Source organism: Talpa occidentalis, unplaced genomic scaffold (assembly GCF_014898055.3).
Source record: "Talpa occidentalis isolate TD23 unplaced genomic scaffold, MPIMG_talOcc4v2.1 talOcc4.2, whole genome shotgun sequence".
Taxonomy (NCBI): Eukaryota; Metazoa; Chordata; class Mammalia; order Eulipotyphla; family Talpidae; genus Talpa; species Talpa occidentalis.
The window spans coordinates 143,436,129-143,448,816 of record NW_023602073.1 but is presented as its reverse complement, the minus strand read 5'-3'; the positions used below and the strand labels follow the sequence as shown (position 1 = coordinate 143,448,816).

At 49.3% G+C, this 12,688-nt stretch overlaps 1 protein-coding gene across 1 annotated transcript in view; it reads left to right on the top strand.

Moving 5' to 3' along the window:
* The window catches only part of ARID1B (AT-rich interaction domain 1B), a 362,313-nt gene extending 350,019 nt beyond the window's left edge, over positions 1-12,294 (top strand). Inside the window, 4 exon segments of the mRNA XM_037520620.2 lie at positions 733-829; positions 2,281-3,064; positions 4,922-5,052; positions 7,143-12,294. Of these exon segments, the coding sequence (XP_037376517.2) occupies positions 733-829; positions 2,281-3,064; positions 4,922-5,052; positions 7,143-8,864 (2,734 nt within the window). The 3' untranslated portion in view covers positions 8,865-12,294.
* Positions 12,295-12,688: the final 394 nt, after the last annotated feature.

Here is a 12,688-nt window from a genome sequence, read left to right as displayed (position 1 = left end):
CTACTAACCAGAAGCTTGGCAGCCTTCCCAAATGGGTGTTGCCATCACTTCTGCTAAAAGCCAAAGAGCTGTTGCTGCTCCGAACGCCTCTGACCAAGGTGTGTGTGGTGAGGAACAACCAGGTGTGTGTGGTGAGGAAGAAGACTGTGTGTGTGCTGAGGACCAACTAGGTGTGTGTGCTGAGGAAGAAGACAGTGTGCTGAGGAACAACCAGGTGTGTGTGCTGAGGAAGGGCATGGTGTGTGGCCTGAGGAACGACCAATTGTGTGTGCTGAGGAAAGACATGATGTGTGGCCTGGGGAACAACCAGGTGTGTGTGCTAAGGACATGGTGTGTGGCCTGAGAAACGACCAGGTGTGTGTGCTGAGGAGGACACGGTGTATGTGCTGAGCAACGACTAGGTGTGTATGCTGAGGAAGTACATGGTGTGTGGCCTGAGGAACGACCAGGTGTGTGTGCTGAAGAGGACACAGTGTGTGTGCTGAGGAACGACCAGGTATGTGTGCTGAGGAGGACACAGTGTGTATGCTGAGGAACAACCAGGTGTGTGTGCTGAGGAATAACACAGTGTGTGGTGAGGAACGAAGGGTGTGTATAGCGAGGAATAACAAGGTGTGTATGGTGAGGAACAAGAATGTTTAGGGGCGTGGAGTTTCCAGAAATGGGCTTTTGATCCCTCTGTTGGCCTGAGGTCCTTTGTAAATGAAGTTTTCTTTGGATGCCTCATTCTAGGCATGAACCTTATGGGCAGCAGTACCCAGGCCAAGGCCCTCCCTCAGGACAGCCGCCATATGGAGGACACCAACCTGGCCTGTACCCACAGCAGCCGGTGAGTTGGCGAGTTTGGTGAGCGGGCGTGCCTCTCAGTGCTTTCTTTGTAAAACCCAAACTCACGCTACTCTGAAGAATTTTAAGAAGTGTAACAAAAATGCTTCGCGTTTATTAAATAACCAGGATATAGTTGTTCATATTAAGATTCAGTCTTTGGATTTTGAATTAAAATAAAAATAACTCTTGATGTATGAGGCCCAAAAATAAACATAATATAAGAAGTTAGGGACATTCATCCTTGTAAATAACAACAAGCCCAAGTTAAGTAGGTTTTAGATGTGCGTCCATCGTGTATACGATTGTATCAAAACCCCTTATTAGTACAAAAGTTTGCCGAGATGTTTTCAAGAGGATACAGAGAAGAAAACAATCTAAAATATTGTAACTGGGAAAGCCAATGGACTTTTAAAAAATAGACTCTAGCAAATGTGTACTTCAGCCAGATGGGACAGGTCTGCACAGCCCTGCACTCAGGCCCCTGAGGGCTTCTGACCTCCCCTGTGTCCTTAGGGCTGGTGGGGAGCACAGCTGGTGGGGAGCACGGCTCTTCATGCTGTGGCTCTCAGACCAGAGTGCGTTGTTGAATCTCAGCAGATTTTCAGGTCCCAGACTTCCTGTAAAGCAGAGAGCTTTTTGTTTTGGGGGTTTTTTGTTTGTTTGTTGGTGGGGGGAGTTTAGATTTTTTTTTTTTTTAGTCATAAGCAGTTTTTAAACATTTATTCAGTGTTGCTGGAGCAGGCAGGCACAGTGAACTGCACTGTTAAACAGTTCTGAGTGAAAGCATGGTAACACTCATAGCATCGCCTTCACTCCGCCAGGGGGGTCCCTTCCCTGTGTTCAGGTGCCGGCACCCCAGGCGTCTCCCAGAGGCGAGCTCAGCCATGGCTGTGCCCAGCCAACCCTGTCCTCATGACCAGGACCGCTGGGCTTTCGCAGTCAGGCTGCAGGTGGGGCAGGTGGCCGAGCCCCGACTGAAGAGCCAGGTCCAGGGTGGAGCCTTTTCTCCAGTTAGGCCTGAGAAATCTATTGAACCAAGGACTCTCTCAGGCTGTCGCTCAGAATCCTTGGCCCATGCCTGTGAGATTGACACTTTGACCTCCCCACACCATCTTGGAGGAGCGCCAGGCCCCCTGCCCGATGCTGACTGGGCAGTGCCCCCCCGCCCCTCCTCCCATGTCACAGGCTGGGAGACACCAAAGGAGAGGAGGCTTCCTCTCCCACAGAAAATTTCAAGCACATGAAAACAAACTCTGGCAGCCCTCTTCAGGGTGCGTGACAGGGTACTGAGTGATACCAAAACACAGTTGTGAGCTGTTAGTCCCTCACTGAGGGGCCTGTTTTCATCAGGAGACGAGCCTGCCGCCAGGCAGTAGCTGTTTTGCATAACTTAAGTGTGAGATTATACCTGTAAAAGCACATCACTGCGATTTGTCTTTATGTGGATTTCAGAACTACAAACGCCATATGGACGGCATGTATGGGCCTCCAGCCAAGCGCCACGAGGGAGACATGTACAACATGCAGTACGGCAGCCAGCAGCAGGAGCTGTACAACCAGTATGGCGGCTCCTACTCCGGCCCGGACCGCAGGCCCCTCCAGGGACAGTACCCGTACCCCTACAACAGAGAGAGGATGCAGGGCCCGGGGCAGATGCAGCCGCACGGGATCCCGCCGCAGATGATGGGCGGCCCGATGCAGTCGTCCTCCAGCGAAGGGCCTCAGCAGAGCATGTGGGCGACACGCAACGATATGCCTTACCCCTACCAGAACCGGCAAGGCCCTGGCGGGCCTGCACAGGCCCCTCCCTACCCCGGCATGAACCGCACGGATGATATGATGGTACCTGATCAAAGAATAAATCACGAGAGCCAGTGGCCTTCTCACGTCAGCCAACGTCAGCCTTATATGTCATCGTCAGCCTCCATGCAGCCCATCACGCGCCCGCCTCAGTCATCCTACCAGACACCGCCGTCACTGCCAAACCACATCTCCAGGGCGCCCAGCCCCGCCTCCTTCCAGCGCTCCTTGGAGAGCCGCATGTCTCCCAGCAAGTCTCCCTTTCTGCCCTCTATGAAGATGCAGAAGGTCATGCCCACCGTCCCCACGTCCCAGGTCGCCGGGCCGCCCACCCAGCCACCCCCCATCAGGAGGGAGATCACCTTTCCTCCCGGCTCAGTAGAAGCATCACAGCCAGTCTTGAAACAAAGGCGGAAGATTACCTCAAAAGATATCGGTAAGCATGCCCAAGTCTTCGTTGCGGAAGTGAATTCCAGCCAGGCCTAGAATTGCCCCCCTAACTTGGAGGGGTGACAGTCTTACTCCAACCAGCAGGCAGGACAGGTGTTTCCATGGGACTACAGCTGGGAGCCCCTCATCCAGGGAGCATGAATTAGGGTGGTGTTTTCACGTCTGTGTGTTATTTGTGTGAGACAGGAGCGCGCCAGGGGAGGGACGTCAGTGACTGTGCCTGACATTTTGGGCATAAAGGTTTGACCTTCACCAAGCACGTAATCTCTGCCATTCATGCTGAACAGAACAACTGTAAGGCTAACAAAATGCGAAGCTGGTCTGAGAAAAGTTGGAGGCAAGCCAGTCCGGAATTTGGGGGACAAATTCCGGCAGTGAATACAGGTAGTGAAGACCCTGGGAAAAGCAGCGTGAGTACCATCTGTAGAAGGGTACAAAATATGGAACGTGACAGACAGTGGACACGACCCACACAGCACTGGCAGACACAGTGTAAAGCTGTTTCATTTAATCCTGATGTTGCCTGTTCATCTTACTTGTAATATTCCCAGAACTAATTAAGAGATCAGAAATATCTGGGACTACACTCCGTTTCTTCGCATCATTTTTGATAAATCCCAGTTTTATTTATAGTTTAAATAAATCTCAGCTGTATTAAAAAAAAAACCTTTTTCAAAAATCTCAAGATCACCTGCGTTAAGACATTTGCGGTGATTAGAAGATTAAAAATATTAATGCTATTTCGGTCATCGGATATTAACGATACATGGGTGTACGTAGATCTAGGAAGAGGGTGGGGAGTTTTATAGGGGCGCATTGGAGATGAGAAAGAGACTGGCACCACTTTATGGAAAATGTACAGTGTGTTTGTGTGTGTGTATCTATGTTTAAGTGTATTTTTTTTTTAATTCCTCAGTATATGTTATGCCAGCCTAGAGAAATTTACCTTCCTTATTTTAAAAAGAAAGTCTGCCTTTTCTAATATAACAGTACTATGTGCCTATCTTAGAAAATTTGAAAAATTGATGAAATTAAAATAATCTTGTGATCTGCTGCTGCTGTTGGCCGTGACCTCAGCAAGTCCTGGTCTCGGGGGTCTGATCACGCCCATGCCCACCTTCTCCCAGGATGGCCCCACTGAAATTGCACACAGGCGATGGGCCTCCTGTCCTTGCCCCAGCATAGCGCACAGTGCGCGAGCAGTGTCTCTATCCACTTTGCATCCCCAGTATCAGGAATGGGAAGAAAACGTCTTCTCTTTCCCATTCCCCGGCTCACGCCAAGCTCTAGAAAAATCTGACCCATCAAAGGGCTCATGTTTGTCAACAGGGCACTCCGAGGGCAGGAGTCAGGTATAGGAGAGGGCGCAGCGGGGTGAGGACCACCGCCTGAGGATGTGCTGCGTGGGGGTTCACAAGTGTCGCCTCTGCCTCCTCCCCCCTTCCTTTGGCACTGCCTGAAGCAGTCTGAGTGGAGCGGGCTAAAGAAGACTAATGCCGTTTGTGGGTTACTCGTCTCTTGAAAACCCTGACGCATCTTTACAGGCTCCGTTGGAGCCAAAAGAAAGAAACTGGAGATGAGAAAGAACGACTTGTGCTTGACCACGCCCACCCCTACTGCTCCTCTTGGCTCACGTTGAGCCCACAGAGCAAGAAGATCTTATGCGATAGCTCTTAGTACAGCTTCTCCCTCCATTTAGAGCGTGAAAGCGTCATGTGTAATCCCCCTGAGAACATTCAAAGTCAACGTTTTCCTCAACTCTCCCTTTTTTCCTTCCCCCGTGGTTATTTTCTGTTCTTTGGCGCAGTTGGTGTTGATCACACCGTGTTCTCTCCCCATCTAGTTACTCCAGAGGCCTGGCGTGTCATGATGTCCCTTAAGTCAGGGCTTCTGGCCGAAAGTACGTGGGCTTTGGACACCATCAATATTCTCCTGTACGATGACAGCACTGTCGCTACTTTCAATCTCTCCCAGGTAAGTGGGCACCGCCACCCAAGGACCACGAGAATGAGAAGGTCAGTTGTGCGTAACACTTGAACTAGACCTGAGTAATTAGCACCTCCTCTGTGGCTTTTTTTTGTCATTGTAGTTGTTATAACATTAATCAGTGTGTAGTTGACTGAGAATTTAATCTGGAATAATGATTCATTTTGGTATAAAGACCTACATACCGGCCAGTCTCATAAGGTAGCCATTGGGGAGGGGGGGTGATGGGGGGGGAGTATAGTAGTAAAAATGAATGATTTAGAATGATCATGGGCAGGCTACGGAGAACCCAGTGTAACACAGTTATGACTGTGTTAGTGTCAGAAACACACTAGGCTGCATCGGGACGTTACCCTACTTCCCAGGGGGACATGACATCTTTCTTTTAATTAAGAAGAAATTCTATGTTATAGAAAACGTGGACATATACAGAAGTAGGCCAGTCTCGTGAGCCACCAGCCCGCCGACGTAGCCGTGCGTGCCTGGCCAGGCTGGCCTTGATCTCTTCCCGCCAGCGTCTGCTTTTCCCAGGTCATTGAGAAGCAACCTTGGAAAAGCCCAATACTTTCAGTGAGCTCAAATGCTCCTTTTTGAACTCAAGGCTTATGGCAGCATCTAGCATAATCGCTCAGGGGCAGAAGGGGGACTGAGATTTAGGAAGAAATGCCTAAGTCAACTGAGCTATGAATCTTCAAAGAAATACTTAGAACAAAAATGAGAAAAAGTGACCCTTCCTGCTTACTGGGTGTCAACGGCTCCGCTTTTAGAGAAAAAAGCTGGAACACCTCATGCCCCAGCTCCTGTTGAAATAGGGTCAAGTCCCAGTTCCTCTCCCTTGTCTCGTTTAAGTCCTCAGCATAGCCCTGAAAGGCACTTTCAGCCGACAGCAAGTGTGTCAGACCACAAGACTCACACGTGGGCCACTGTTATAGAAAGTGCATATTAAATATAAACGGGGGCCTTTACTGGAGTTCATTCATTTCCATCATTACATGAAGTGAACTGCTGCTGGTCACATGCTTTCCTAAGCAGAGTGGCTTTGCCACCTCCCTTTTCCTCTGTCCTGGGGAAGAAGCAGACTCGAAGCGGGAAGACGACACCCCAACTCCCCTAGAAAAGCTATGCTTCTGTACTTTAAAAGCTTGGATTTCCCCTCCCTCCATAATAATTGTGCCAAGCCCACTTTCTGGAAACTGACAGCAGGCTCTGAAAGTGTGATTTCCATAGCACTTTTCTAGCTAAAGATTCCTTTTTACTGCTCGCTCACCCTGATCATCCCTCAATGTGGCGGTGCCGGCACGGGAGCAGGGGAGCTGGGCGCTTGCCTATGGAAGCCTGTGTCGGTTTTCTTGACACAAACATCTGCTTAAAGGAAGCAAAACTGTTCTCACAGTGGCTTTTGTCTCCCGGGTAGACTTGTAACCGAGACGCCGCGCATTCTGGGAGACGTTCTGAGTCATTTATCAGGGGCCAAATTGATTTGTTCTTAATTTTCTGTGTTTATGAGCTCTCCCTTGCTGAAATTATCAGCAAATATCTTCTCCCAAAAATATAAAGAGAACATAAAGTAGAGTAACCTACGGCACCTGAGACAAAAATAACCCTAAGGTCCTAAGAATAACCGTAAAAATCCAGGCAAGCAAGTCTGAGATGGAGAAGAAAACAGACTCACTTGGAATGAATGAGTCCATAAAACACACATCGCCACTCTTCTAATAACAGGTGCATGGTATTTAAATTAGGAAAAATAAGGCAAAGAACAGCAAAGCACTCCCTCCTTTAAGAGAGGTTACTGAAATTTGAAAATAAGTTTTGTAATTGGAAATTACGTTTTCAGGGGGAGGGTATAGAAAGTGAGCGGCAGGTAAAGCCACAGTAAATGTTGGTTCCATTCACATTGTAAAATTCGGGGCCTACGTTCTGGCTGACGTCGTTTTTCTCTCTCGGCTTCGCCAGAAAGGAATTAAAACGGGTGAAAATAATGAGGAAAACGTGGTATTGGCCACCAGCGTTTCCCCCTTCTCAGTCCTGCTGCTGTGACACGGTCCCTTTCTTGTTCCCCTTCCCTCCCTCTCTAGCTGTCTGGATTTCTCGAACTTTTGGTAGAGTACTTCAGGAAATGCCTGATCGACATTTTTGGAATTCTTACGGAATATGAAGTGGGAGACCCCGGCCACAAAGCACTGGACCACAACGCGGCGGGGAGAGACGGCAGCCAGTCCTCGGCCGATGACTCCGGGAAAGAGGACGACGAAGCCGAGTGTCTGGAGGACGAGGAGGAGGACGAGGAGGAGGCGGCGGACGGCGAGAAGACGGAGAGCGAGGAGCGGGGCGGCGTGGCTCCGGCCGGCCCCGATGCCCCCGCAGACCCCCGGGAGAAGCCCAGGCAAGCCAGCAAGTTCGACAAGCTGCCCATCAAGATCGTCAGGAAGAACAACCTGTTCGTCGTCGACCGCTCGGACCGGCTGGGCCGCGTGCAGGAGTTCAGCAGCGGGCTCCTGCACTGGCAGCTGGGCGGGGGGGACACCACGGAGCACATCCAGACTCACTTTGAGAGCAAGATGGAGATTCCTCCCCGCAGGCGCCCCCCTCCGCCTCCGAGCTCCGCGGGCAGGAAGCGAGAGCACGAGGGGAAAGGCGACTCCGAAGAGCAGCAGGAGAAGAGCATCATCGCCACCATCGATGACGTGCTGTCCGCCCGGCCCGGGGCCCTGCCCGAAGACGCCCACCCCGGCACCCAGCCCGAGAGCAGCAAGTTCCCCTTCGGCATCCATCAGGCCAAGAGCCACCGGAACATCAAGCTGCTGGAGGACGAGCCGCGGAGCCGCGACGAGACGCCGCTCTGCACCGTCGCGCACTGGCAGGATTCTCTGGCCAAGCGCTGCATCTGTGTGTCCAATATCGTCCGTAGCTTGTCTTTTGTGCCTGGGAACGACGCCGAAATGTCCAAACATCCAGGCTTGGTGCTGATCCTGGGGAAGCTGATTCTTCTCCACCATGAGCATCCGGAGAGAAAACGAGCCCCGCAGACCTACGAGAAGGAGGAAGACGAGGACAAAGGGGTGGCCTGCAGCAAAGATGAGTGGTGGTGGGACTGCCTCGAGGTCTTGCGGGATAACACGCTGGTCACGTTGGCCAACATTTCCGGGCAGCTAGACTTGTCTGCGTACACGGAAAGCATCTGCCTGCCGATTCTGGATGGCTTGCTGCACTGGATGGTGTGCCCCTCCGCGGAGGCGCAAGACCCCTTTCCCACGGTGGGACCCAACTCTGTCCTGTCGCCCCAGAGACTTGTGCTGGAGACCCTCTGTAAACTCAGCATCCAGGACAATAATGTGGACCTGATCTTGGCCACGCCTCCGTTTAGTCGTCAGGAGAAATTCTATGCTACGTTAGTTAGGTACGTTGGGGATCGCAAAAACCCAGTCTGTCGAGAAATGTCTATGGCGCTTTTATCGAACCTTGCCCAAGGGGACGCGCTGGCAGCCAGGGCCATAGCGGTGCAGAAGGGAAGCATTGGAAACTTGATAAGCTTCCTGGAGGATGGGGTCACGATGGCCCAGTATCAGCAGAGCCAGCATAACCTCATGCACGTGCAGCCCCCACCTCTAGAACCACCGAGCGTGGACATGATGTGCAGGGCGGCTAAGGCCCTGCTGGCCATGGCCAGGGTGGACGAGAACCGCTCCGAGTTCCTGCTGCACGAGGGCCGCTTGCTGGATATCTCCATCTCGGCCGTCCTGAACTCTCTGGTTGCGTCTGTCATCTGTGATGTACTGTTTCAGATTGGGCAGTTATGACATCAGTGAGAGGCAGCATGTGTGAGTGAAGACTAGAGGCTCCCGTATAACTGGCTGTTTTCTGTTCTTGTTTATCCAGCGTAGGAAGAAGGAAAAGAAAATCTTTGCTCCTCTGCCCCGTTCACTATTTACCAATTGGGAATTAAAGAAATAATTAATTCGAACAGTTATGAAATTAATATTTGCTGTCTGTGTGTATAAGTACATCTTTTGGGGTTTGTTTTTGTTTTTGTTTTTGTTTTTTAATTTTTTTAACCAAAGTTGCTGTCTAGTGCATTCAAAGGTCACTTTTTTGTTTTTCCACAGATTTTCTTTTTAATGTTCTTTTCCATGTTGTATTGCATTTTTTTGGGAAGCGAATTGACTTTAAAGAAAAAAGTTGTGGCAAAAGATGCTAAGATGGGAATATTCACCTCACGGAGGCAAAAAGGTGAAAAAGTGTCAATTTCCTAGGCGTGTTCTTCAGATAACGAAAACTGTGTCCCATCGCCCAAAGCTCAGTGCAATAGAAACTTCTAGAAACGTAGGTATAGGGGCTCCAGGAGGTATGTCCGTCAGTAGTCAAACTATGAAATGATACTGGTTTCTCCACAGGAAAAAATGGTTACATTAGGCTAGGAGCAAAAACAATGTTTTTTTTAAGTTAAGATTGAAAACACAAACCTGGCAACGATCAACGGAAATTGCTTCCTCACCACAGCCGTCATGTCTGCTGTCTGTCCTTTGACCTTCCACATGACAGTTCTTCACAATTCCTTTAATCATTTTTTTAAATATTTTTTTTACTGCCTATGGGCTGTGATGTATATAGAAGTTGTACATTAAACATACCCTCATTTTTTTCTTTTCTTTTTTCTTTTTTTTTTTTTTTTTAGTACAAAGTTTTTAGTTTCTTTTTCATGATGTGGTAACTACGAAGTGATGGTAGATTTAAATAATTTTTTATTTTTATTTTATATATTTTTTCATTAGGGCCATATCTCCAAAAAAAAGAAAAAATACAAAAACAAAAACAAAAAAAAAAAAAAAACAAAAAAAAGAGGGTAATGTACAAGTTTCTGTATGTATAAAGTCATGCTCTATTTCGGGAGAGCAGCTGATCACAATTTGCTTCATGAATCAAGGTGTGGAAATGGTTGCATATGGATTGATTTAGAAAATGGTTATCAGTACAGACAAAAAAGAAAAAAATACAACTAAAAGGAAGAAACACAACTTCAAAGATTTTTCAGTGACAAGAATCCACATTTGTATTTCAAGATAATGTAGTTTAAAAAAAAAAAAGAAAAAAACTTGATGTAAATTCCTCCTTTTCCTCTGGCTTAATGAATATCATTTATTCAGTATAAAATCTTTATATGTTCCACATGTTAAGAATAAATGTACATTAAATCTTGTTAAGCACTGTGACGGGTGTTCTTGAATACTGTTCTAGTTTCCTCAACGTGGTTTCACAGTAGCCGAGTCACTCACAAGATGCAGGGGCTCTGCCGCCGGGTACGACCCTGAGCCCTCACGAGGAAGCCCTGGGGTCGGCCGGGATCTTTCGGGGTTACCTGCTTTCAAGGGGGAGCAACCATTTGCTTTTCTCAGATTCCTTAGCCAATTCGTCTTTGTCCGAAGCAGCCCACTCTACGCACCCGGAGGGAGGGGAGTTCTCGGTGTATCAGGGAGGTGGCAGCTGTGAGGTCCCCAGAGCTCGCTGGCCTGCAGCGTGACATTCTGCCTTTGACTAACCCCATCTTCATTTTAATCCAAGTTCAGTCTAGTCCATGTCTCTCTGTGTGCCTCAGAGCTATTTTGCATTAAGTTTCTCCCACCATGTATAATATCTGTGTTGTGCAATGTTGAAAAGAACCTGTTCTATTGTATGTGGTGTACATAGTGCAAAGTGATGATTTCTATTGCAGGGCATATGAACGGTCTCTTGCAAGAGCCTTCCTGCCCGGTGCCCAGTAGCTTTTCACTACTAGTTGCTTCTAGTCTTTCTTCCTGGATCATTGACTGTTCTGGTGTAACGATCGAGTTCTTTGAAACTGCTGCAGAATTAAGCTGTGAGTGGACCCCTTCTGACTACCTCTTCACACCACCCCACCAGTCTCGGCACACTCAGCGGCCCCGACGCCCCTCGCCAGCCCTGCCACCGGGCGCGCTTGCGCATGGCGGTCCACGCGGGCGGCAGAGGAGCACACAGTTCCAATCCCAGTGTGAAGCGTGACTTGTCAGTGTCACGAGAAAACTTTTTTTCCTGCCAAGCAGACTCATCACCCACCACCTCCCACATCACTTAGTCAAACGGTCCTTCTTACATAACAGTGCAGCCAAATACATGTTGATTTACAAACCCACTTATAATTCGACTTACGATCCATCTGCTTGCTGAGAACAGATTTTAGTGCTCCAAGCTTAAGACCACGGAGATTGGTAAGAGGGAACTCGATGTTACCCTGATTTCTTTTCTCTCTCACAGTGTGAATAAAAGGTGTCATCCTCTAACACCCCGATTCTTTTGTCAGTCAAACGAGTACAATCTTTGCAGAAGACTGGTGGTCACGGGCTCACTTGTAATGCATACCTAGAGCTAACCAGTGAGCCACACGTTTCACGTCCCACATGCAACGTAATCTCTAAGCTACCCAGGAAGACTAGCGCTCTTCACTCTCACCCCCGTCAAGACTGCAGAAGCCCAGGAAGAACCCCACAGCCTGCCTGAGACCATCTTACCTACAAACTGAGTTACTGCTTTGTCCTGAAAATCAGTCGGGTTTTTTTCCTCTGAGGCTTTTCAGAAATTGACAGGATGCCCATACTTTAAACGTGTACAAAAAAAAAAAAAAGATAAAAATAAAGGTGCAAAGAAAGTTTAGTATTTTGGAATGGTGCTATAAAGTTGAATCTGTCGGTATTTGAGTGAATTTTTTGAACGTTACGGGAGAGATGATTGGGTGGCATCTGCTCAGAAACAACCTCTCAGGTGTTCTATTGGAGGCTGAGAATGATACAGAACCTGTTCTAACTAGGGGGTGTGACCTGGTCAAACTCCAGCTAAGCTGGGTTTTTGAAGTCACACTAGAGGATGACACTTTTAAAGGGAGGGGAGCAGTTTCATGATCCCTTATCTTTGTGGCTTTGTGAAAAGATGGCCTTTGCCCTGAAATCCATACGTTTAAAAATGCTTGGTTACCTTTCATTTCCCTGCCAGCCACATCTACCAATGCCTGTGTCTGTTTACTTAGAAGAAAGCAGAGCAAGTATAAGTGAGTCAAAACGACAATCCCAACGACCCATGTTCTCTTTTCCCGGAGCGCGGAGGGCCAGCTGCCCGAGCTCAGTCTGCCACCCCCGGCTCACCCGAGAAGAGAAATCCAGAGTCAAATGTGCTTTTAGAGACACCAGCGAAGGTGTGGGTGTCAGCACGAGCTGCCAGGCTGTCTCCTAGACTCCCAGGAGCCCCACCGACCCGCCTGAGACCCGGCGGCAGCCCATCCCGGCACGGCAGCCTTCAGACAGGTGTTGGTCAGCACGGGCATTCGGTGCATTGTGTTGGCTGAGAAATGTGGGGGAGCGGGGGTGGGGGGTGTGTAGCTGTGGAGGGTCGGGTGTGGTGTGAAGCGCTCTGGGCTGAAAAAGCAAGAAACCTTAGTCCAGTCTAGGGTGTGGCCTGACCACACCTCGGAGTGCCCCAGGTGTGAGGGGCCTGAGCTCCCAGCGCCGAGGCGTGACACTCGGGCATCCTTTCTGGTGCTGTGCCCACGCGAGGGTGCTGGCTGCTCTGACCTGGAGGGGCAGCCCAGAATGGCACCACCACCCCGCCCCAGCCCCGC